Raw genomic sequence first — 27,030 nt, forward strand, 5'->3', positions numbered from 1 at the left:
CTTCCACATCTTATATATAATTTTAAAGTCTGTGACCAGGCCTATAGTCTGTGGGCAGGAGGCTAGCTGTTATGTAGAGTATCAGGCATCCATGCAGGAACTAAAAGCACTTGGCTGGGGAACAGTGCTTTCAGTTCCTGCATGGATGAGATTGCAGTGGAGAGCTGTCGGCAGGGGAGAGAGTGAGGGACTCATAGCATTAAGCCAGGAGATGCTTATCAGAGAACACAGGGGAGAAAGTGTAGGGATGTATTCAAAGCAATTGTGACGTGAGAGAATCCTGTTAGCAAAATAAAATATGCCCCCATTTACTGCTTTGGTATCAGGATACTCTCTCTCACTTCAAAATTGTATTCTTACTATCTGGTATGTAATCAATTTATACGTATACTTTTTTGTAACTGCTTTTTGTCTGATGTTTGATGTATTTTTTTCTGATATTTATGGTGTATAGGGTAATTCAATAATAAAGAATGGGGGGCAAAATTGCCTGTCAAACGCCTGCCACACACACTAATCTTGATCCACACCACACTCACCTGACAGGGAAAGCCGTGCTGAGTCCATCAATGCTCTTCTTTCAACCCCCGAAGGTGCACAAGCATGAGCGCAGATCTGGGGCCTCCTACTCACTGGCACTTGCTAGCTGGGAATCACTCCTCAGTAACTTTGAGTGCCCAGACGAATCTGACTGGGGTACTATGCCTCCAACCGAGCATACTCCAGCAATGGGACACCGCTCACAAAAGCCTGGAGCTGGGATCCCACCCAACAAAAGGATATAGGGACCATGCTGCAGAGGCAAGTACCACACAATATGGTGCCAGCAGAGGGCCTCCACAGCATGCACACCAGTACTTCAGTGGAGGGACAGGGAACACGATACCCATAGCTTCCCAGGGACACAGACCTCCACAGCCTCCCAAAATGACCAATCCACTCCCATGGACACCACAGATAAGTAAGCACCTACCACCAAACATGACCTACAGCTTCTACTCCAAGATATCCACAAAATGCTGGCAGCAGACACTCAATATCATAAATGGGACTTTGCAAAAACTTCAATCAAACCAACAGACGCTGGCAACGCAGCTGGCCACCATGGAAGACATAAGACAACGCAATCACATTAAAATCCGGGGCATCCCTGCCACCATCATGACTGACGAGTAACCACATTAGTTGAGACGCCTCTTGTCATCACTCTTATCTCCTGCTGTGGCTTGGAAGATTGTCCTGGATGGAGTTTATCATCTGCCTGCCTCAATCAGAACATCCCCCACTCATTCTCAAATGTTCTTCGTCTCAGGAGAAGAGGCACATTATGTCAGCACTGAGAGGCAAGACGCCACTCTCTTTTGAGGACTCACAGTTATCCTTTTTTCAAAATCTAACCAGAGCCATACTAGAATGGCGCAAATCCCTCAATGAGATCACATATCACCTGCGCACAGCCGACATACCACACAGATGGGCAAGTGACCCACATTGGGGACGACCCACACAATCATCTCAGCAGCAGAAGCACTGCATCTCCTCTCATTGCCGCGATTATCGGAGCCGACCCCAAGCACGAACCCGCAAGCCTCAACCAGCACCTGGGATCCAGCGATAGTGGTACCCTTCACTCCAAGGGACGCAGCGAGAAGCAACCAGAAACCTGAATGCGACCAGGGATGAAGCTGCATATGCTGGCTCTACAGAGGGTTCCAACCCCAATTTGTTTCTCTGTTGTTATACATTTTTAGGTTCATTTATTTTATTCTCTTCTCTTTTGCTTTCAATGCTCTAACTACAACATCGCTACCCACCTTGGATGGGGAACAACTAAGTAAATAAGTTAGCGTAATGAGATGCGCAATTGTTAGTGTTGGCATAGGGGTTGGTAAGGGGTAACACTCAACGCAAGGGCAAAAATGCCTCTCCACACCTGGGCTACCCCGACTCATGCTTCGCCTCTAGCTGGATCCAATTACGGCTCAAAAAACTGCAGAAATAGAATTCCAAGCCCTGCATGATTCCAAAATGTTAGATGAACATATTACATAAGCATCACATACCCACCATACCACCAGTACCTACACCGACTTACCATGTAGTGCCTTTCACCCTAGCCAAAAAATACTCTATCTATTTACAACCCTCGCAAGTAGGACACACTCCAGGCTTAGGCTACAGTTCTTGACTAGATATTTAAAAAAAAAAAAAAAAAGTAGATCTATTCCTTGATGTCTATGTTATTACTAGTGATGTCCCGAACTGTTCGCTGGCGAATAGTTCCCGGCGAACATCGCTTGTTCGCGTTCGCCACGGATGGCGAACACATGCGCTGTTCGGTCTGCCCCCTATTCGTCATCATTAAGTAAACTTTGACCCTGGCCTGTACCTCACAGTCAGCAGACACATTCCAGCCATTCAGCAGCAGACCCTCCCTCCCAGACCCTCCCACCTCCTGGACAGCATCCATTTTACATTCATTGTGAAGCTGCATTCTTAGTGAGAGTAGGGACAGTGTAGCTGCTGCTGATTTGATAGGGAAATTGATAGCTAGGCTAGTGTATTCAGTGTCCACTACAGTCCTGAAGGACTCATCTGATCTCTGCTCTAAGGACAGCACCCCCAAAAAGCCCTTTTTAGGGCTAGAACATCAGTCTGCTTTTTTTTTTCTGTGTAATGTAATTGCAGTTGCCTGCCTGCCAGCCAGCCTGTGTGTCAGGCTCACAGCATATACTGTGCCCAATTGCCCAGTGCCACCACTCAATCACTGGTGTCACAATAGCTTGCATTTAAACAAAAAAACAACTTTTTTTAATGTAGTATAATAGCAGTCAGTTTCCTTCACTAGTGTGCGTTTCAAGGCCTGCCCAGTGCCACCACTCACTCACTGGTGTCACAATAGCTTGCATTTAACAACAAAAAACATTTTGGACTGTAATATAATAGCAGTCATTTTCTTTCACTAGTGTGCGTTTCAGGGTCTGCCAGGGCACAGTGTCACACCAGTGCAACTCATATCTGGTGTAACAGTAGTGTACATTTTTTTAAAATTTTGACTGTAATAGATTGAATAACAGTTAGTTGTCTGCCAGCATTATGTGATGTCGCGAACACAAAATTTTCGGTTCGCGTACTGCGAACGCGAACTTCCGCAAACGTTTGCGAACCGGCGAACCGAGCGAACCGGGCGAACCGCCATAGACTTCAATGGGCAGGCGAATTTTAAAACCCACAGGGACTCTTTCTGGCCACAATAGTGATGGAAAAATTTTTACTTTGAGGTCAACTATGCTGGAAAAGTTGTTTCAAGGGGACTAACACCTGGACTGTGGCATGCCGGAGGGGGATCCATGGCAAAACTCCCATGGAAAATTACACAGTTGATGCAGAGTCTGGTTTTAATCCATAAAGGGCATAAATCACCTAACATTCCTAAATCACAATGGGTATGGATTGACACCTGACATATGACATATTGACACCTTGACATATGGATTGACACCTGTCCTCAGAGACCCTGATACGCACTGACACAGAGCAGAATAGGGACTGTTCCCTCTACATAGGGTCACTTGGCAGATATGGATTGACACCTATCCTAAGGATCCCTGATACACACTGACACAGAGCAGAATAGGGACTGTTCCCCCAACTAAAACACATTCCTATCTGACTATATAAATGCCCAATGCACACTTGTCTATCAGGTATCCCCTGATGATAACCAATAGGGAAATACGCATTGGGAATGTAGTTAATCAGATAGAAAAATATTAAATATAGATATAATATATATATATATATATATTTAATAAATATTATTATAAATGTTGTGTTTTATTATTTACTCCAATTCTATCTCTAAGTCTTCTAAATTTCAGTATTTTGCTAGTTATGGGGTAACTCATTTTTTTAGGAATTCTAGGAAATCTTTCACTAAGGGATGCACTGACAGAATGCAAGCCAACATATCTGGTGTGAAATGATTTCTTGTCTGCGCGTGCAGCGCACACGCATGCACACTTACTTACTTTATCTTGTTAATAGTGTAACCCCAATGTGCACTATCAAAGCTTAAGCTCAAATGCCACCAAAAGGAGAGAGGGTTGCAATGTATGCAGAATCCTAATTGGTGTGTCCTGGTCACTCAACTGGTCAGTAAAAAATATATATTTAAAAGAAAACTGAAGAAAAACAATATTAAAAAAAGTTGACAGTCAACCGGTGAGTTTATGGCCACAAGTTAGGACCCGGAAAGCTTACTGTGTCCCCAGTTGAAGATATCTGAAAGAAAGCAAATCACAGGTAGGCACTGTTAGTGAAGATTTCCTGCATCAGGAATTTTCGTTTATGTCATGCCATGGACTTCTAATCAATTTGGAACTCTCTGTATTCCTCCTTGTGCCCAAACCAGCTGGTGCGGAGCCCCAATGAACGAAACAAGACAATGTAAGGTTCAAGGTGACTTCTAACATTTAATAGGCTGTGTAACAGGTTATATTCAAGAGGAAACAGGGATGGACTTACAAACATTATCCCATAATAACATCATTCATCAATCTTATCTCAACATATCTTATCCTACAGCTAGCTTGCAGGTGTAATTTAGGGAGTACTCATTATAGTTTCAGTTTAACTACGCAGCTGAAATAAAAATTTGCTACGCACTCATAAAATAGATATGTTACTACACAGTTAGAATTACAGAAATAGAAAACAGGAAATAAGACCAACACTCTGAGACAGAAAAGTTTATAGCTCTATCTAGGGGTTTATTCACTAAGCATTGTATATAGACAAAGTGTATTATTCTCAATAGCTGGCATGCTCCAAGTTAGCCAATTTTAACCCCTTAAGGACCAAACTTCTGGAATAAAAGGGAATCATGATATGTCACACATGTCATGTGTCCTTAAGGGGTTAAACAGACTGGACATCCGATCATCTGTAGCTTGAGCCTTGGGTCACTAAACATTGTATTTAGGCAAAGTGTATTATTCCCAACAGGCACATAGATCAGTATCTGTCTTCAACATAATTATAACATTGTAACTTCTTCATTTCTCTATTGTAGGGCACACCTGTATCTAAAAAAAGGGATTCTGTTGTTTTTACTTGTGCTGCTTGTGTTCTCGATTTCATACACCTGGTGAGTATAGCTGGATCTGAATGCTTTACCATTTGTTTACCTGTACAACAAAAATGTAGGCACTCACTATAGTCAAATAGAATGACTACAGGCAGCAGTAAATTTAATCAGGATTCTCAAACTAATCGATAAGTAAAAAATACAGAATGAGATAGTATATACTGTGCCCAGTGTTATTGTGCAATTTTTGTACATACATTTGTCATTGGATTATTCCAGCATAGTTGTCCTCAAAGTAAAAATCCAAAGCAGAATAATAGTGCAATACAGTATGCAATTCGTATGTGATGTATAATACTTCTATAAGTCGCACTCACATTTACTAGAGCTCACTAAGAGCTCTGCTGTTTTTTGCATGGACGGTATAATACCTGTCTTAGGATATATGTTGGTCCAAAGCAGCACAATTTCTCCAGATAAAGCGTGATGTACAGAATATATGTGGAGACAAACGGTAGAAAAACTCCAATGGTGAAGTAAGTACTAATTTTAAAACCAGGTGGAAATAAGTGTAAACAACATGGGTGATATAATCCCCACTTAAGGATATGATAGTATCAGGAAGCGAGATGATAAATGGATAATAAAAAGGTAAGTATATATATTACATTTTTAATAAGTTAACTTTTTATTTTTTATTACATAAATGAAATATAAAAACAATAAAATAGTAAAAATATTATCATGGACCCCACTTTAAGGCTTTCAAGGCTTCATCAGAATATACTTATCTTTTAATTATCCATTTATCATCTCGCTTCCTGATACTACCATATCCTTAGGTGAGGATTATACCACACCCATGCTGTTTACACTAGAGTAGGTCCTGCTCTAGGAAATGTAAGTACATTTCTTTATTCCCACCTGATATTATAATTTGTACTTACTTCCCTATTGGAGTTTTTCTACAGTTTGTCTCCACATATATTCTGTACATCATGCTTTATCTGGAGAAATTGTGTCACTTTGGACCAACATATATCCTAAAACGGGGATTATACCGTCAATGCGAAAAACAGCAGAGCTCTAAGTTAGCGCTAGTAAATGTGAGTGCGACTTATAGAAGTATTATACATCACATACCAATTACTTACTGTATTGCACTATTATTCTGCTTTTGTTTTTTACTTTGAGGTCAACTATGCTGGAAAAGTTGTTTCAAGGGGACTAACACCTGGACTGTGGCATGCCGGAGGGGGATCCATAGCAAAACTCCCATGGAAAATTACACAGTTGATGCAGAGTCTGGTTTTAATCCATAAAGGTCATAAATAACCTAACATTCCTAAATCACAATGGATATGGATTGACAACTGATATATGACATATTGACACCTTGACATATGGATTGGCACCTGTCCTCAGAGACCCTGATACACACTGACACAGAGCAGAATAGGGACTGTTCCCCCTACATAGGGTCACTTGGCAGATATGGATTGACACCTATCCTAAGGATCCCTGATACACACTGACACAGAGCAGAATAGGGACTGTTCCCCCTACATAGGGTCACTTGGCAGATATGGATTGACACCTATCCTAAGGATCCCTGATACACACTGACACAGAGCAGAAAAGGGACTGTTCCCCCTATAGGGTCACTTGGCAGATATGGATTGCCACCTATCCTAAGGATCCCTGATACACACTGACACAGAGCAGAATAGGGACTGTTCCCCCTACATAGGGTCACTTGGCAGATATGGATTGACACCTGTCCTCAGGGACCCTGATACACACTGGGGGGGGGGACCTACTGTCCTCCCCCTGCCCCCACCCCTGCATGGTGGGTGGGGGCCCTAAAAATAATTAGGGGGGACCTACTGTCCTCCCCCCCGGTCCCCACCCCTGCGCGGTGGGTGGGGGCCATAAATCACAATGGGGAGGACCTGTGCAGTAACACAGAGTGTCTGGAGTGAGTATCTGCAGTAACACAGAGTGTCTGGAGGGAGTATCTGCAGTAACACAGGGTGTCTGGAGGGAGTATATGTGTCTTCTGACTGTGAGGTACAAGGTCAAAGTTTACTCAATGATAACGAATAGGGGGCGGACCGAACATCGCATGTGTTCGCCCGCGGTGGTGAACGCGAACATGCTATGTTCACCAGGAACTATTCGCCAGCGAACCGTTCGGGCCATTACTAATTGTAATTAAGAAGTCATGGTACCATTGTTATGCTTGTAACATACATACCATGTTAGAGGTTCACACTACATAGACCTAAAATGCTTCCCTTCTTCCCACCACACTGTACATAAGTTTTGTAAGGTTTAATGCTAGCAGCTGGGGAACCTGCTTTGTGATGCAGTACATGCAACAACCTATATAGCACAAATGCTTAGTGTCACCCAAGCGCCTGTATATACTCTATGTGTACCAGATAACACAGGACACATTCAGAGGTCTTGTGGAGTCCATGCCTCAATCCTTTAGAGTTGTTTTGGCAGCACAAAAGGGACTTGTATGACTGATCAGTGTACACTGTAGTTGATGAATAGCACCTGAGAATATCCAGGATTGAAACAGTAAGGAAATCCATTTAATAGTGATCTTATAGGATTGTCTGAGAATGGACAGAAGAGATCTGTCTGATACATGAGCAGAGGTACAACAGGACCTGGTAGTAGAGGGATGACCTTTTATTACCTAAATTGATTATTAATGTTTTTTATTTTCATATATTTTACAGAATGAAATATAGCCCATAAAGCCTACCCTCATCTATAGCCTAGACATGACAACTAACCTGCAGAGGAACACATGTCTCTGCCAGAAGCCACTAATCACTGATATAATGCCTATAAATTTGCTAAAAATGAAAGCTCAACAGAACAGGAATTTTCAGTGGATCAGGTCATTCCTACAGTCAGCGAGGGGGGAGGAGTGAATTAAATTAGCATTAAATTGGCATTCCAGAGGTTTATAAAGATTACTACAGTAGTTTTTTAATACTTTTATATATTGGAAAGAGTTTAAACTATTTTAGAAATATATGATATGATTTTATTTACTGTATAAGGGCATTATGCTCAAATGCAGACACTATTTTTACATTCAGTTGCAATTTTTATTAAGCTTTACTTCTTAAAATACCTTCAGAGTCCTTAGAAATACCTATAAGCAAGGTAGGTGACCATGTTTATATATCTGTTTTTGTCACATCTACTTTATGTATGAAAACTTGCATTTATGCATTTATATTAACATTTTAGACCATGTATGAAATATTGTAAGATAAAGGACACTGTATATTGTCTAAAGGAAGTAATGGTTTCCTAATGCACAGACAAGGTAGACTCAATAATCAAGTTAGGACTAGCTGGAGGTCTGTGCATAAAAAGGTGAATGTGATGGTTGGATATGGGTTAGATTAATCATTTAACAGTGAGACATTCTAACAAAAGAGCTCAATAGTCCACACCTGATTTTTTTTTCATCCACCAAGCAGCACATAAATCTTTAACATTGTTTTGTAAAGAGATGTGTTTGAAGGCTCAAGCTACCCACATTCATTTAATTATTGTACACATTACTCAGTTCTATTGCTTCCCCTTCCAAGTCACATTCTGAATTGGGAAAGGATTACAGACAAAATATTAGGGACATTTGGATCATTTCTGCTCTTCGCTGACATTAACATTTCCTCTGTTTTGTAAATTACCTCTACTCTAGTTTAATATTCTTGTGGGGAATAAAGTACGTTCCATTCTCCAGAAAATGAAATAAGAGATGCAGCTAAGAATCATTGAGAATTTGACATTCTTAATTAGAAGTCCAAGGGGATCATATGTGACTGACGAGATCAGGATTGGTGAACCTGTGATGACGATTAACATACAGATGGCCAAACTTTAAGCCATGTTTAGGATACTCTCAAATATTTTAAGGTGGTTCCTACCATGGCTAGACTCTCAGGATAATGCTAAACCTATACTGAGATAATTAGTAGACCATTGGTATGACACAGTGTCTAAACCCTTTCAACCCTTTCAAGAGTTCCACTTATCTTTTTCTTTTCCCTCTTTTTTTCTCTTCACTATCTTAAGATGTGGCTCACATTTGCCTAATTAAAGCTTACGAAAAGAGAATGTATACTTTTTTTAGTTTCAAATAGTTTTTATTATATATTGACAACAATATACATATCAACATGAATAAGAAACATATGCACAACTTAGCACAAAAAAGTAGACAAAAGCAACATTACTATATCTTTAGACAAACTATAAATCTGCTATACCTCTGTAAATTATATATATGAATTTCTTGCTTAACTGCTATCAAGTATTGGATTTAATTGTACTTTATATATTTCTTTTATATTTTGGCAATGTTGAAAAAGAAAATCTTTAGACAAACAAACTTTAGATAAAGTTCCTCAAAAACTAAATAATCAAAGACAAAAATCCTAGGGATCTTAATGAGACGAAGATCAAAAGACAACATTTTAAATAAACACATTCATCCATCATACACTACTATTACATACGCAATTAACAGACATACTAACAAATTGGAGGTCTAGAATAGATTACATAACAGTACAGGCACTAACCAATGAGAGTTTTTTCATTGGTGATGTAATTAAACCAGGGGGTCCATATCTCATTATGTAGTTGGAATTTTTCATATATAAAGTGAAAATAATGTTCCATTTTCGCCTGAAATGAAATTTGATTTACAATCTCCATCCAAGAGTGAAATTCCAGCTTTTGCCATTTTCTAACGATAATTAATTTAATACCAATTAGCAAGCAATATATTAATTGAGAGAATCTGAGATGACTTATTTTCTTTGGAAATTCCAAGTTAAAAAAGTTTTTAAATATATGCTTTAATATTTTCGTTGTTTTAAATGTAATTCCCTGCAGTTTAATACAATTCCACCATACATGGTAAAGATTACCCCTCTCTTGGCTACATCTCCAGCACTGATCTGAAACGGTTTTATCAAATTTAGATACATGGGAGGGAACGAGGCACCACCTATGTAGTAATTTATAATACATTTCTTTTTCTTAAGTATAGACCTTGCGTCATATCAAGTTTGAATTGAGGGGGTAATCTTGAAATCATTTTCCCATTTTAATATTGAGGGAGCTATTATGTTGTCATGAGTACTAATAATTACATTTTAACTCAAAAAATAAGTTTTGGTTTTTTTTTTAAATATTTGACCCTAATATATGAAAACATTTCTTTATTTGAAAGCAGAAATTTTGACAGAATTTAATTAAATGAAAGGATATTTCCACCAGTCTTGATATCTATCAAAGTAGTGATTCTTCTCCTAGTTCAACTGGATAAGTCAATGTCTTGTATGTAGTATTTTAGAACTATAATAGGAGTAACAGATAAATGCCCATCCATGATCTGATCTTTGCCCTGGTCCTTACTGCACCCTCCAGTAATGGATTAGACATTTTAGAGGAATTAAATACAGAAGGCTTAACCCAGAACAAATTAAATGGGTTTGTGTCTCCAATCGGAGAAACCTCAAATTCAAACCATCCAAAATGTTTGTCCTTTTTAAATTCCCAGGCTAACTCACATGTGAACATAGTCACATCATGCGATAGATCCAAATCCAGAAATCACAACACTATTTGAGATTGATCTCTTTTGATTATAATCTCATTATTTGCCTTTCCACACAAAAGTAATCCGCAATTTCCTTATATTCTCTAATATCTAATAAGAAACTTGTGTCGGAATCATTCTAAAAATATAGAGAATATTAGGCAGTAGATAGGCTTAATCATTGGCCATCCAAGAAGTCTCTTCAAATAAGACAGTATTATTAATTAAAAGCATTTTGTCCACATCGAACATCAATCTTATACCTAAATATATTTAATCCACTGCCTACGCCAATTAAAGTGGAAATCTTATAAAATTAGAGATTACGCCTTAACCAAGTTGAATTTATAATTAGATTATAGACCATATTCATTTATAAGTTTGAGAACAGCAGAGATTAAAATTTCAAGTGAGGAAAATGTAGGCAACATATTATCGGCATACAGTGTCAAATTATAGAATGGGTTGTTCTCAAAGTTACAGAAGACTGGGGCATGATCAGACCAAGTTATATTTGTAATTTAAATAGAAATACATATTTTTAAACAATAAAACTTAATTAAAAAAAAGCATACATTCTTGAATAAGAAAAGTGTCTGTTGGAGAAGTGTGTATAATTTCTTTCAGCTGGATGCTGAGTCCTAGAAAGATCAAAGAGATTATATTTATATAAAATTTAGAAAATGTACTGGTCATAGTTTTTATTCTTATGTCTACCTTTTTACCTTTCATAAACCTTTTGTCTACTTTATGTGTAGAACGCAATTCATATCGCCTCCATAACCAAAATACCTTTAAGAATGCATACTTTTATTGATTATCCTATCCACTCATTTAGTCTATTCTTGCAGGTCAAAAGTAATAATTACATGAAAATTGACATGCATTTTTTTTCTTCTTCAGGTATGCCTTGAGAACTAATGCATGGCATCCCGTCTTACTATTAAATTGCAATGCTCAGAAGTGAGTATTTTCACAATTCTGCCATCAAAATATTTCCTTGTATAGATGATGGAAATGCACTCAAACCCTCGTCCTGAACTCCTGGGTGCAAACTGGATCAGCCCCAGTACCAAAGAGACCAAATATCAACTTAAATGTAGAAAAAAATAATCCAGGCACTCCAAGATGTTCCAAGAAAAATAGGCAATTTTATTTGACCCAAGCACCAAAGAACAACGTTTCGACCCCTTAGGGCCTTTATCAAGCCAAAGAAAATAGGCAATTTTATTGGACCCAAACACCAAAGAACAATGTTTCGACCCCTTAGGGCTTTTATCAAGCTTGATAAAGGCCCTAAGGGGTCGAAACGTTGTTCTTTGGTGTTTGGGTCCAATAAAATTGCCTATTTTCTTTGGAACATCTTGGAGTGCCTGGATTATTTTTTCTATATTTAAATCAAAATATTTCCTATCTTGAAGATTTTAAATTTGGTTAATGATACAATCATGGTTACATTGAACTCTGTCTGTATATTTTATTAATTTCCCTAACCCTACTCGTCAGAAGAGAAAGAGCAATCTCAACCATCCATCACTTCATAATGTATTCATATGTGTAGACTTTCACTTTTTTTTTTAATAGGAAATAGTAAATGGTCTGAATTAAATTTATTGAACAATAAACAGGTATTACGATTAACAGCAGATGCATAAAGGTCCAAAAATTATATATCCAGCCAGTGAGGGATCCTGCTAAACAGGTAAAAGTCCAATGCAGACATTCCCAATTAGGTTCACAAATAATAAACATTGACCAACGGTATAATTGAAAGGGTTACTCCAACCACCATGACCACTTATGCTTGTAGAAGTGGTTATGGTGGTAGGAGTCTGTATGTGTAGCTTTTCTGCTTTAAACGTTGCACATACTAAGATATATTATCTTTTGTGCAGGGTGGCTAGTAACACGCCTGGCACACGTGACTTAGTTGATTCTGTGCAAGCACAGTGCACTGAGCGTTTGTATCCCCACCTTCCTCCTTCATTAAATGCGGCCCTCCCTTCCCTATACCAGTGCTCATTTGTTTTTTGTCAATCTTTATTTTATTTGTGCTTAGAGAGAACAAAGATGCCCGCACTGCCACAACAGCTGGTGTAAGCAGGTATATAAACAAAACATAACATTGGTATGGCATTAAGAAACGTTGCACATTTTTTCATTATAAGTATCAGATTATGGAACAAGTTGTTTAGTAAACTGAAAGTATAGCCAAGCTGAATGATGTTCCGCTTACAAGTGGTAGAGGAAACCCGTAAGGGTGAGTTAAGTGAAGTGAAGTGGGCCTCGCCTGCATATTAGCAACATGCACATCGTACCTTATGGTTCCTCGTAATTAGGCTAGGAGTTCGCTCGGAGTAAGTCCAAGCTTAAATGTTTGCAAATTGTCAGTCATATTTACAGTCAGAGTTCCCAGCGAGGCTACACACAGGCTAAATGAGAGACTGATTAATAAACATTTGGGTACGGTAACGTTTAACAGGAAGTGGGCACATCTCAACACCGAGTTCCCTAGGTCTGTATGTTACTTAAACCTAATCTCCGGCGTGGGTCAACCTCTCGTTATGCTCGGAGATAACAGTGTGAATTACCCTACCAGGTAGCTGCTATGCGTATGCCTATTTGTAAAGAGGCTACGGGACCCCTAGACATCACATCCCCCGTGTTCCAACCATGCGCTGTAGCACAGGCTTCGAGCATGCAATTTGGAAAACATATATACAAGTATGCAGTTAATGGCACATTTAAACCTTCCGCTGTGTCTCAAGGCCTAACAGGGTGGGCATTAGAGTTAGAGTGACAAGCGTTTAAGCATCATTGTGCGGTATTATATGCATTTTTAGTATGAGAAAAGTCAGGCACAATTGAAACAAGTAAAGAGATTTTTCAGTCCCAGTCTAGACGTGCAGAAACATCACATCTTAGGCAGTCGAGATGGGTTGCCTGGCGGTGGGAAAGTCCAGAACGTGAGGGACTTGTAAATGGCCGCGTGAGCTAGGTCCGCACCTTGTCCGCTTCGTGTTCAGTAACCGCGTGTGGTAAATGTGTGCGGGTCTTAATGTTAGGTTTCATGTCCCGGTTAGGAAGTCCTTGTAAGCTGGGTATGTCTCGAGTGTGTCAAGTATTGGATATGGAACGCCAAGGCCATCAGGTAACAGGTGAGATTTGTCATTTAATTGGAGTTCATTGGTTATCAGGTGTGCCCCTTCAAGGTGGGGCGTTTAGTGCCCATCGCCGAAGGTTTCTTGTCCGGTCTGTTGGGCAGAGAGATAAAGATCAGCCGATACCTCTACTGGGTATGTGGGCCCCCACGGTTAGGAGAGTTCGTCGATGCGTTGTAGCATGCCATCCAGCACAGCGCTCCCGTCTGGCCTGGACTGTCGTGTGTTTCTGATAGTGAGTGTGTCCGCCATGTTGCGAGGGCTCTCTGGACGGCAGACGACCACAAGCTTAGCCGTCTGCCGGCTGTGCAGTAAGTAAGGTGTGCTGGCGTGGACCTAAATAACCCCTGTCGGTCCGGGGGGGGGGGTGGGAAGTGTTTCCCGAGGTGTCTAGCCGTGGTTAGTGAGTCCGGAGAGCGGCTGTCTCCCCAGGTCTCTTCCTTGTGTAGGCTGCAAACCGCGTTCCAGCAGCGATGTGGTCTGGAAAAGCACCGTCCGGTGCAGCAGCCTCTCCCGGATCATGTGGTATAGGTTGCGGTAAGCAAATGTCGCTTTTTGGGGCTGGATCACCCCGGATTATGTCCCCAGACGCGGGAGCCCTATTCGGGCACGTCTGGTCTGCTAGGCAGTTAGGCTCCGCCCCCCAGTGCTCATTTTTTGTTCTTCTATTCAATCTCCCTTCTACTCCCTCCCCTTACTGGTATGCACATGCGCTCTGAGCTGGCAAGACTTTCCAATCTATAAAAAGCCTTTGACTGGGCTGCTTGAGGCCCTGGCTGACATCGGGTGGAGGCACAGAAGCTTCACCATTTAAATAATGTGCAAAAACTAACACAGTAAGTGGCATATTTGTGATTTGTATGAATTCTACTAGAAATAAAACTCATTGTTTTTGGTTAGAAAGAAATGTATAGTAAAACTCATTTTCTAATTTAATTTGCTTCTTGTTATCACTTTATAAAATGCTTGTTGATGTCATGATGCATGTGCTTAATATCCCATTTAATTTTTTTAACAGCCGTTACAGTGTGGACCAAATAAAAGAAGCAGAACTTCTTCAACGGTAACGTAACATCTGATAACATAATGAAAACACTGGGGCAATCACCAGGAGTATGGTGCAATTGATTATTTTTACTTATATTTTTTGACCCGTAATATACCATTTGTAAGAGTGTAGCTTATCTGTCCACAAAATCATTATTGTCAGTAACTCTGTCTGCTACTAGAGATGTCCCGAATAGTTCGCTGGCGAATAGTTCCTAGCGAGCATAGCTTGTTCGCGTTCGCCACCGCGGGCAAACATATGCAATGTTCGGTCCGCCCCCTATTCGCCATCATTGAGTAAACTTTGACCCTGTACCTCAGTCAGCAGACACATTCCAGCCAATCAGCAGCAGACCCTCCCTCCCAGACCCTCCCACCTCCTGGACAGCATCTATTTTAGATTCATTCGGAAGACGCATTCTTTTTTTTTTTTTTAGACAGAAGTGTGTTATATTTGAGCATGCTAGGTTGAACGTGCGTATATCATGGCTAGTTGCACTGAGGGTATGAGTATATAGCAGTACATTGTTGTGAAAGATGGCTGTCATGTTTAGGGTGTAGCTTGCACGTTATCAACTGTGTATTTATATCAGCAGCTCCACCACTAGTTATAAATTAAGTGTGAGTCGCCCCGTGAGATGAGACTAGTGAATAACATAATACATGAACGGTTAAGGTAAAGGCATGTAAGGAACTACGACAATAAACTCTTTAGGAGGTGAAATAATGACATGTTTAAACGCTTGCTACTTTATGATTAGTTAATGTGCAGAGAACAGTTCATGTGATCAAAGGCATGGTGTGGAGGATCGGCTATAGTGGGACATGCATTTCTGTTTGTGCCTCCGGTCCCGTCTTCGACGCCTTTTGTGTTGGTGGATTTTAATGGGGACTGCTTCGCTTAGCTGTGGTGGAGCTTGTTGGGGCTGTAGTGGAGCTTGTTGGGGCTTCCTGCTTGTTATTTGCTTCCAAAATTGATTAAAGAGTCTGTCCAGCTTAGACTCAATATCCTGCCATGCTTTGCTGGTACCTGGAGGACACGCGGCTGCCACCATATTGGGAGAGTCGCAGATGAGTATGTCAGCCTGGGCGGCTGTGCTCTGTGCGTCCATTAGCTCCAGTCAGCCTCTCAGGGGTGGACCGGGATAACCTCCACCGGTCCGAGGGGGGGTAACGGAGCTCCTGCCGGGAAGTAGCTGCTCCTGGGCATCCCAGGATCGGGAGATCGGCCGCCTCTCCCGCCCGGTGAGCACCAGGCCACACTTGCCACGCGGAGGTAAGTAAGACTCTGTCGAGTTGCTGACCGCTATTAAGCATGTCGGGTCGGTCAGGTAGGAGCAACATTGCTGGGTCATCCCCTTCTGGGGTGAAATTCGCTTGTTGATAGCTGCTTAAGATGAGATATTGAGGGAGCTCACACAAAGTGCGTCTTTCCTCCATGACAGCTATGCCCCGCCCTCCGGAAGCTGCATTCTTAGTGAGAGGAGGGACAGTGTAGCTGCTGCTGATTTAATAGGGAAATCGATAGCTAGGCTAGTATATTCAGTGTCCACTACAGTCCTGAAGGACTCATCTGATCTCTGCTGTAAGGACAGCACCCCAAAAAGCCCTTTTTAGGGCTAGAACATCAGTCTGCTTTTTTTTTTTCCTGTGTAATCTAATTGCAGTTCCCTGCCTGCCAGCGTGTGTCAGGCTCAGAGCGTATACTGTGCCCACTTGCCCAGTGCCACCACTCATATCTGGTGTCACAATAGCTTGCATTTAAAAACAACAAAAACTTTTTTGACTGTAATATAATAGCAGTCAATTTCCTTCACATGTGTGCGTTTCAGGGCCTGCCAGGGCACAGTGTCACACGAGTGCAACTCATATCTGGTGTAACAGTAGTGTACATTTAAAAAAAAACAACTAGAAATTTGACTGTGAAATAATAGCAGTCAGTTGTCAATAGCAGTCAGTTACAGTCAATTTTGACTGTAATATATTGAATAGCAGTTAGTTGTCTGCAAGCGTGTGTGTCAGGCATACAGCGTCTTCTCCGCTAACTTCTGCCAGTGCACAGTGCCACTCATATCTGTTGTCATAGTAGCTTGAACGCATAGTACCACTAATCAGAAAAAAAAATGACAGGCAGAGGCAGGCCACCCCGCAGGGGCCGTCGTGGTCGTGGTGCTGTGATTCCCTTTGGCCCTAGAATAATGCCCAGTGTTCAGAGGCCACGTATACTGAATTCGAAAAGTTCTGAGGACATAGTTGACTGGCTAACCCAGGACACCCAATCTTCTACAGCTTCCGCTCGGAACCTTGACGCACCATCCTCCTCCAGCTTGGCTTCAGGCATCTCTCAAGTTACCACTCGCCCGCTCCCGCCACCACCAACACTAGCACCACAGCCGCTTCACTTGATCTGTCAGAGGAGTTAATTACACATCAGTTGGAAGAAATGAGTGATGCGCAACCATTATTGCCAGAGGATGTAGATAACAGGGATATGTCTCAGTCAGGCAGCATTACACACATGGACATACGGTGTGATGATGATGATGTTGTACCCGCTGCTGCTTCCTTTGCTGAGTTGTCAGATACAAGTGAAGCGGTTGATGATGACGATCCGTGGATGTCACGTGGGTGCCCGCTAGAAGAGAAGAAGAACAGGGGGAAAGTTCAGATGGGGAGACAGAGAGGAGGAGGAGACGAGTTGGAAGCCGGGGGAGGTCGTCGCAAGGAGCTAGTGGCACAGTCGGCCAGCATGCATCAGCACCCGGGGTCAGCAAGACAGCACGCCAATCAACGCATGCTGTTGCCACCACCAAAATGCCGTCATTGCAGAGCTCACCAGTGTGGCATTTTTTGGTGTGTCTGCCTCTGACAACAGCGATGCCATTTGCAACCTGTGCCAAAAGAAACTGAGTCGTGGGAAGTCCAACACCCACCTAGGTACAACTGCTTTGTTAAGGCACATGATCGCACATCACAAACACCTATGGGATCAACACATGAGTACAAGCAGCACACAAACTCAAAGCCACCATCCTCCTCCTGGTCCAGCATCTTCAGCCACGTCAACCACTGCTGTCCTCCTTGCCCCCTCTCAACCATCCACCACTCCGTCTCTCGCCTTGAGCAGTTCCTGCTCATCTGCCCACAGTCAGGTGTCTGTCAAGGACATGTTTGAGCGTAAGAAGCCAATGTCACAAAGTCACCCCCTTGCCCGGCATCTGACAGCTGGCTTGTCTGAACTCTTAGCCCGCCAGCTTTTACCATACAAGCTGGTGGAGTCTGAGACGTTCCAAAAATTTGTAGCTATTGGGACATCGCAGTAGAAGGTACCCGGACAAAATTTATTTGCACAAAAAGCAATCCCCAACCTGTACTCGATTGTGCAAAAGGAAGTAATGGCATGTCTGGCACACAGTGTTGGGGCAAGGGTCCATCTGACCACTGATACCAGGTCTGCAAAGCATGGTCAGGGCAGGTATATCGCCTACACTGCACATTGGGTAAACCTGCTGACGGCTGCCAAGCATGGAATGCGTGGCTCTGCAGAGGAGTTGGTGACACCGCTACGACTTGCAGGCAGGCCTGCTGCCACCTCCTCTACTCCTCCTACTCCATCCTCTTCCATAACCTCCTCGGCTGAGTCCTCTTCTGCTGATGCGTCATGCTCCACATCAACGGCACCCCCCCAGCTCCCCAGGTACTATTCCACATCCCGGATACAGCAGTGTCATGCTATCTTGGGGTTGACTTGCCTGAAAGCAGAGAGTCACGCCGGAACAACACTCCTGTCCGCCATGAACGCACAGGTGGATCAGTGGCTGACTCCGCACCAACTGGAGATTGGCAAAGTGGTTTGTTACAACAAAATAAATTTGTTGGCGGCATTGAATTTGGGCAAGTTGACACATGTGCCGTGCATGGCACATGTGTGTAATCTGATCGTACAACGCTTTGTGTATAAGTACCCAGGCTTACAGGATGTCCTGAAGCAGGCCAGGAAGGTGTGTGGCCATTTCAGGCGTTCCTACACGGCCATGGCGCACTTTTCAGAGATCCAGCGGCGAAACAACATGCCAGTGAGGCGCATGATTTGCGAAACCTGACACTTTGGAATTCAGCACTCCTAATGTTCGACCGCCTGCTCCAACAAGAAAAAGCCGTTAACGACTATTTGTATGACCGGGGTGCTAGGACAGCCTCTGCGGAGCTGGGAATTTTTTTGCCACGTTACTGGACGCTCATGCGCAATGCCTGTAGGCTCATGTGTCCTTTTGAGGAGGTGACAAACCTAGTCAGTCGCACCGAAGACACCATCAGCGACATCATACCATTTGTTTTCTTCCTGGAGCGTGCCCTGCGAACAGTGCTGGATCAGGCCGTAGATGAGCTTGAAGAGGAAGAGTTGTGGTCACCATCACCACCAGAAACAGCCTTATCAGCATCGCTTGCTAGACCTGCGGCAACGCTATAAAAAGGCTGAAGGAGAACGACCTGTACTGGGTGTCCATGCTACTAGACCCCCGGTATAAGCAGAAAGTGCCTGAAATGTTACCGAATTACCGCAAGTCAGAAAGGATGCAGCAGTTCCAAAATAAATTAAAAAGTATGCTTTACACAGCGTATAAGGGTGATGTCACAGCACAACGGGAATCTAACAGGGGAAGAGGTGAAAGTAATCCTCCTCCTCCCACAACCACGCCGGCAAGGACAGGACGCTTTACAGACGTGTTGTTGATGGAGGACATGCGGAGCTTTTTAAGTTCTACGCATCGCCACAGCCCTTCGGGGTCCACCCTCAGAGAACGACTCGACCGACAGGTAGCAGACTACCTTGCCTTAACTGCAGATATTGACACTCTGAGGAGCAATGAACCCCTTCACTACTGGGTGTGCAGGCTTGACCTGTGGCCTGAGCTATCCCAATTTGCGATAGAACTTCTGGACTGCCCCGCTTCAAGTGTCCTGTCAGATAGGACCTTCAGTGCAGCAGGAGGTATTGTCACTGAGAAGAGAAGTCGCCTAGGTCAAAGTCTAGATTACCTCACCTTTATTATGATGAATGAGGGATGGATCCCGAAGGGACTGACAGTGGGCGATACATTCGACTAAAAAAGGCCTGATGAAGGGGACGTAACAGGGATTAAACTGATAGGAATAGTACTACTTAACACACCTTATAATAACGCAGAGAGGCAACGCAGAGAGAGGTGTCTGAAGAAGAGGAGTCAGAGGAGGAAGGTGGCTTTGAGGAGGTGGAAGACCAAACACAGCAGGCGTCCCAATGGGCTTGTTGTCACCTTTAGGGGACCCTTGGTGTTTTACGTGGCTGGGTGGAGTAAGAGATCTTCAATGACATCAGTGAGGACAAGGAACGGGACATGGCAAGCTTGGTATCCAACCTTGTGCAAATGGGGAGATTGCGGTTGTGCAAATGGACTGTTTGCGGTTGTTTGCGGTGCGTTAAACAGGGAGTTTGGTCTGTCACTGTGAAGCGGGCATAACCCTTACACTACCTGATCGATACAACATCATACCTGATGTTTTAAAGCACGTTATTCCAAACAATTTAGGAATGTTAGGTGATTTATGCCCTTTATGGATTAAAACCAGACTCTGCATCAACTGTGTAATTTCCCATGGGAGTTTTGCCATGGATCCCCCTCCGGCATGCCACAGTCCAGGTGTTAGTCCCCTTGAAACAACTTTTCCATCACTATTGTGGCCAGAAAGAGTCCCTGTGGGTTTTAAAATTTGCCTGCCTATTGAAGTCTATGGCGGTTCGCCTGGTTCGCCCGTTCGCGAACAGTTGCGGAAATTCGAGTTCGCCGTTCGCGAACTGAAAATTTTATGTTCGCGACATCTCTATCTGCTACATAGTAACACTGGGAAACACAGCAGGTGCTGTGTGATCATATTATGGCACCCACTTCCTGTCGGCAGAAAGCTGATAGGAGCCGGAGGTAAAGCTGTGTTGCCCTGTGTATATCTCTCCTCATCCTCCAACATGAGAAACCAGGAGCAGCACAGAGTACCTCTGCTCCCTCTCTGTGTAAAGTGAAGACATCGAGGGAGAATAACACTATTATTGTATGTGTGCATGTTTTAGTTTTTCTAGTTTTGCGTGTATGTGTTTAAATATGTGTGCTAGGTAGTGTGTCTATGCATTTCTACTAGTGTTTCTAAATGCATTTTAATGTTTGCCTGTATGTGTGCTAGTCTGTGTACTGGTGTGGGTCTGTGTTCTAAGGTGTGTCTAAGTCATGCCCACAAACAGTCCCAGATCTGGAGGGCTCCTTACCTACGTTCCTGATTTTTCTCTTGCTATCCCCAGTAAGCACAGTGCGAGTGCATCAACAGAATAATTTATGCTATGCTGAGGGCAATAGGGCAACAGGACCACACGGAGAGCACTTTCTAGCATTCTGTGCATCGGTGCCCTGAATGGGGCCTGCCAGAGAGGCTGTCAAGTCAGCATGGCTAACCTGTTTCTTTTTTGGGCAACCGTGCCAACTTTCAAAATGGGGTCATCCATTTTGGGCGTTATTAGTGACACAAGTAGTAGAACAGGTGCTTTCCTTTAGGCCTGCCAAATGAACACCCGTCCCAAGTTCATACTTCCAGTATTAGTAGTTATGTTATATGTATGTGTGTACATGCGTGGCTTGGCATGCTATGGTGTGTCTAAGTGTGTGCGCTAGTGTGCGTCTGTGTGTTACAGAATGTCTATATAAGTGAGTTAGTGTGCATCTGTGTGCTAGGATGTGCCTACCCATGTGCGTAGTGTGCCATGGTGGATCTTTGCATGTCTGCCAGTGTTTGGTTGGGTTGCCAGTTATTAGGTCAGAATGGTGTTTGTGTCGTTATGCATGGATTCTCTTTATGTATATTAAGTTTATGTGTAGATGTATATCATTGGTATAGCCGTACAATATGAATAAGGGAGTGTCTCGAACTAAGTGCCCCTTCCCATCTGTTAATATAATCACACTATCCCACTCTTAAGGCATTCTAATATTTAAATTTGAAGTTTAGTGATTATACGAGAGTGTTCATCAATCTATGGCAAGTCATATGGCAGGTTTTTGCAAAACAGGTAGTCTGGGCATTTGCTGCCTCTTGAATTTAGTTCCACTGAGCTAACCAAACCAGGAAGCACCTGCTGTTTGGTTGACAGCCAGGGGGTGTAACCAGGTTAAATTATAAAAGTTTCAATTTCTTTTGAAAGATGCACTTTTTGCAAAATTAAAACAATAGGACACCGTCTACACATATAAAACTTTTCATCAAACTAAAGTGCTTTAGAAGTCTGGAGTGTTCATCCGCTTATAAAAATGTGGTTAATGGCATTTACTGTCCACACAGGAAAAGTTGTGCCGAGCAGCAACCAAATCCACAGAAGGGTTAATTCTGAGCAGCAATTATGCAAATGGGAACCTGGTAACTGCCTTTGGGGTCAAAGGCCGGTTACAGCCTATCAGGCCCAGTTCTCATCCTGCTCAGTGCCCTGTCGTGGTTTCCCTTGTGGTTGTCCGAGAGCGCGTTATTCATTCTGGTTATTCTTGTTATTTGACTTTGGCATTGTTTTTGACTTGCCTGTTTTCTGGCATCCCTGACTCCTAGCTTTTCCTTATCGTTTTGTCTCTTTCTGTATCCCTTGACCTCGGCTATTCCTGACTATTCTTTGATACGTTAGTCCGGCCATTCTAAGTTCCGGTATACGTTACCTATCAGTCCTCTGTGTTACACAATTCTACGTGCTGGATCATTCTGTAATCCTGACAGTTGCCGTGTATGTGATCTACTTAGATTGTGCCAAGTAAGTTGGTACAGTTCCACACAATAGGTTAGTGTTCAAACAAAAAGAAATTGGTGTAGGTGAAAATGGTAGAACACTGGGTTAAAAATAGATAACAGAGTTGTGATTAATGGTAACTTTTAGACAAAGATAGACAAAAGTGGTAAGTGATGTCCCTCTGGGTTCTGTTTTGGGATCACTTCTATTCAATATTCAATTCAATATTAGCGGACTGGGCACTCAATTGGCAGACGAAATTGAATGTAGATAAATGCAAAGTTATGCACTTTGGAGTAAAAAATGCACAAACAGCTTACACCCTAAATGGTAGTGAAATAGAGATAAAGCATAATATGTATTTGTGAATTGTTATAGACAACAAACTAGGCGACAATGTGCAATGTCATTGTATTCAGGGATATAATTTTTAATATGTGGTTAACAGCTTATTGATCCAAGGATAGATCTGACTGCCATTCTGGAGCCAAGAAGCAATGTTTCCTAGTTTGCTGCAAATCTGGAAGTACCTCAAACTACGTTTTTGCCTTAATTTAGAACAACAGCATAGTATAGTATTAGTATAGTATTAAGAAGTGGAGCGATATCAAACTATAATGAGCCCCTCCCCCACATGCAACAGAGCTTTTTAAAAAAAGGAAATGAAAATACTTATACTTCTCACTGGATGGTGTTCCAATTTATGCTCAGCATGTAAGATAAAAATATAAAGAGATCATAGGACAGATCTGTATAGATTAACTGGCACTTCTTAAATAGTGCTAAATGTACATATAATTACTAAATCAGCTGGATATAAAACAATTTATTACCAATTTAACACCAGTATAAAACAATATCATATATAAAACAAACGAAAAAATTGGATTGTAGAAAAAAAAAGTATAAAGCATGTCACTGCTTAGTTAACAAACATAAAGCAGGTCATTGCTTAATATGCAGACAAAGAGCAGATCACTGCTAGATGTACAGAATATAAAACAGGTTACTGCTTACTAGATCGAATGGTGGGTAAATGGTATGTGTTCCCGTTACCCACAACCAGGCTTTCCCACACTGGGAGATGTCTCCTGCGTTAAGGGGTCAGTGGAGTTCCTTTTGGTGCAGTCCGGGTAATATGTGAAACAATCAGCTGTTGCTTGTTCGTAGGCTCCGCCCCCTTCTCAACGTGCTTACGTGTCTACGCGTTTCTCCGTTCACAGACGGCTTCGTCAGGACGTAATGTGCTAAGTTCCTCCTCACTCTCAAAAGTTTATATACGACAAGTCTGGCATATAATTGGTGCATTCTAACCTACTTCATTAGCATATGTGGGACATCCAGACAGCGTCCGGATCAGCAAGCTCATTGTTTAAACCATCAGTGCTTGCTTTTACCTACATTCACAACGAACACCTTTGCACTAGCAGTATATATATACTCATACACTAATATAAACAAAATCAATTATGGTATAAAAATAATACATTAAACCAGTGAAATACTAACGAATTCCAGCTGAATCAATATACATTGCTTTTGGATGCCTAATTAATAAAGTAAAATATACAGAAGAGAGAGAGAGAGAAAACATGTGTTAATATCAATCTTTCTTATTTTTAACCATATACACATGCCTTATAATTCATCACCCTCTTAACAGTGATAAGTGATATTTCAAGTGACATAGTGATAGTATCATTGCTAATGATCATAAAACAAGATCTGAGTGGATATCTGAACTATACTCATAATATATTAAAGGGGTATAACTCCCAAAGAAAATAAAAATGAAAATAAAAATAATAATAAAAATAAAAATAATAATAATGTGGCGGAGCTTGACCGTCAAGCGGAGCGGACACAGGTTTCATGAGCTCCTGCCCGACGGGAAAAATCTTGCAGTTCAGCGGCGGCTACAAAGCCCACAGACACCTCTGGGTGCACTACCCATGCTGGGGGTGCACCACGGAGGAGAAAGGCACGAGTCCGACGCCCGTCGGAGACGGGGGCGCTAAACGCCGAACGGGGCCTACAGGAACCGGGGCAAGACGCCTGCTCTCCCCGACCTTGGGAACTCCAGACCGACCCGGCAAATACCCTCCCCCCCCCCCCTGGACCGGTGGTCCTCCCGGTCCGCCCCAGCCACGCTAAGCACACCCGAGGGTGGAACGAAGGGCCACGCGGCCCACAGGGGTAAGACTCCGTCGAGGCACAGCCAAGATGGCGGCCCAACGCAGACCCCAATCAAAGGACACAAGCATCCAGCCGCCACTCCAGCCCACGATGACGATGGACCGGCTCTGCGAAGGCATGTGGGCAGTGCTCTGCAACCAAGGAGCGACACAACACCAAGCAATGAGAGCGGTGGCCGCCTGGATTCGCCCAGCCACCAGGCGCCGCCATTATGGAGCGCTGCCGCGGGCCCCCAGACCAGCTGCCGGGCGGGGTAATGGCGGTCGACCAGCAAAGCGGGAAGCGAATACCGGGTATGCGGGTACGCGGGCACGTACACCCGTCCCCACACGGGCAGGATCTGGGGAGCTACACAAGCCACAGATGCACGCACCTGGCCAAACCCTGCGTGACACACAGCTACCCTCTCCGGTGTCAGCCACCTACCGGATCGTTTTAAGGGGACCCACGCCACCACCCATAGAGGGAACCGAGCCCTGGCACAGAGGTGCCACAGAATCCGTCTGCCCCCATGGAAGGTGCTCACAAAAACGCCTAGAACACCCGCCCAGGCACGCACGTATGGCCTCCAGGACGGGCATCGGCTGAGGCAATATGGACAGACAAGGGGTGAGGCCCACAACCCAAGACCCTGCACACTATGCAGAGACTCTCCCCCTCCACAGCCTACGCAAATGCCAGACCCTCAAATCCTACCACACAGAGCGTTCCTAAAGCTCACTTTATGCCAGACTCACTGCGCTGATTTGCCTGTGCTTAGCTCTACTCTGCCTCATTTTGCTATTTAGTTTTATGTTGTTTAATGCGCAAGTTAAGCATGTACCATAACTACTGGTTTGCATTGCATCACAACTTGTCAATCCCACCGCTATGCGCATGAGGCGAATATATCACATTAAATGCAAGCCACGTATTTATAACCGTAAGCGCAACTGATATACTTATAAGCGACTCTGCCCTAGCTGGTTATACTATATAAGCGACCCCTTGAATATCACACAGGTACATATGTATATGCTAAATGTTATTACTAGCGCTTTACTACTCTACCTGTACTAGCTATGTTGCCACTAACCTAATTCACGCATGAACCAACCCTGTTTACATAATATACTTACATTTCAACTGATGTTTTAATGTTACACTAATTAAGCCTGATAAAATATAAATTTGTGCAGTTAATCGTATACCCCGCATGTTAAGCGTGGGAATCTCCTGAGGATTGCTTTTGGGGCACCTCAATCTTGCCTGTTTCCTTTACGTGCACTACAAAAATAAAGAATAAAAAAAAAAAAATAATAATAATAATAATAATGTATTTATCTATTCATTATTATTTTTATTTTTATTATTTTTATTTTCATTTTTATTTTCTTTGGGAGTTATACCCCTTTAATATATTATGAGTATAGTTCAGATATCCACTCAGATCTTGTTTTATGATCTTTTAACAATGATACTATCACTATGACACTTGAAATATCACTTATCACTGTTAAGAGGGTGATGAATTATAAGGCATGTGTATATGGTTAAAAATAAGAACGATTGATATTAACACATGTTTTCTCTCTCTCTCTTCTGTATATTTTACTTTATTAATTAGGCATCCAAAAGCAATGTATATTGATTCAGCTGGTATTCGTTTGTATTTTACTGGTTTAATGTATTATTTTTATACCATAATTGATTTTGTTTATATTAGTGTATGAGTATATATATACTGCTAGTGCAAAGGTGGGATGTTCGTTGTGAATGTAGGTAAAAGCAAGCACGGATGGTTTAACCCCTTAAGGACACATGACATGTGTGACATGTCATGATCCCTTTTATTCCAGAAGTTTGGTCCTTAAGGGGTTAAACAATGAGCTTGCTGATCCGGACGCTGTCTGGATGTCCCACATATGCTAATGAAGTAGGTTAGAATGCACCAATTATATGCCAGACTTGTCGTATATAAACTTTTGAGAGTGAGGAGGAACTTAGCACATTACGTCCTGACGAAGCCGTCTGTGAACGGAGAAACGCATAGACACGTAAGCACGTTGAGAAAGGGGGCAGAGCATACAAACAAGCCGGGATTTTTTGAAAGAGCAACAGC

General features: G+C 42.5%; 1 protein-coding gene across 2 annotated transcripts in view; it reads left to right on the top strand.

Annotated features, from left to right (window-relative positions):
- LOC134573203 (histo-blood group ABO system transferase-like) overlaps window positions 1-27,030 on the top strand; it is a 134,816-nt gene that overhangs the window by 92,128 nt on the left and 15,658 nt on the right. For both annotated transcript variants that reach the window (XM_063432784.1, XM_063432783.1), the window contains exons 2-5: window positions 5,075-5,149; window positions 11,637-11,696; window positions 12,793-12,837; window positions 14,913-14,957. In XM_063432784.1, coding sequence (XP_063288854.1) covers window positions 5,075-5,149; window positions 11,637-11,696; window positions 12,793-12,837; window positions 14,913-14,957 — 225 coding nt within the window. The remainder of the gene's footprint in view (window positions 1-5,074; window positions 5,150-11,636; window positions 11,697-12,792; window positions 12,838-14,912; window positions 14,958-27,030) is intronic.

Source organism: Pelobates fuscus, chromosome 9 (genome assembly GCF_036172605.1).
Source record: "Pelobates fuscus isolate aPelFus1 chromosome 9, aPelFus1.pri, whole genome shotgun sequence".
In the NCBI taxonomy this organism is placed as follows: domain Eukaryota; kingdom Metazoa; phylum Chordata; class Amphibia; order Anura; family Pelobatidae; genus Pelobates; species Pelobates fuscus.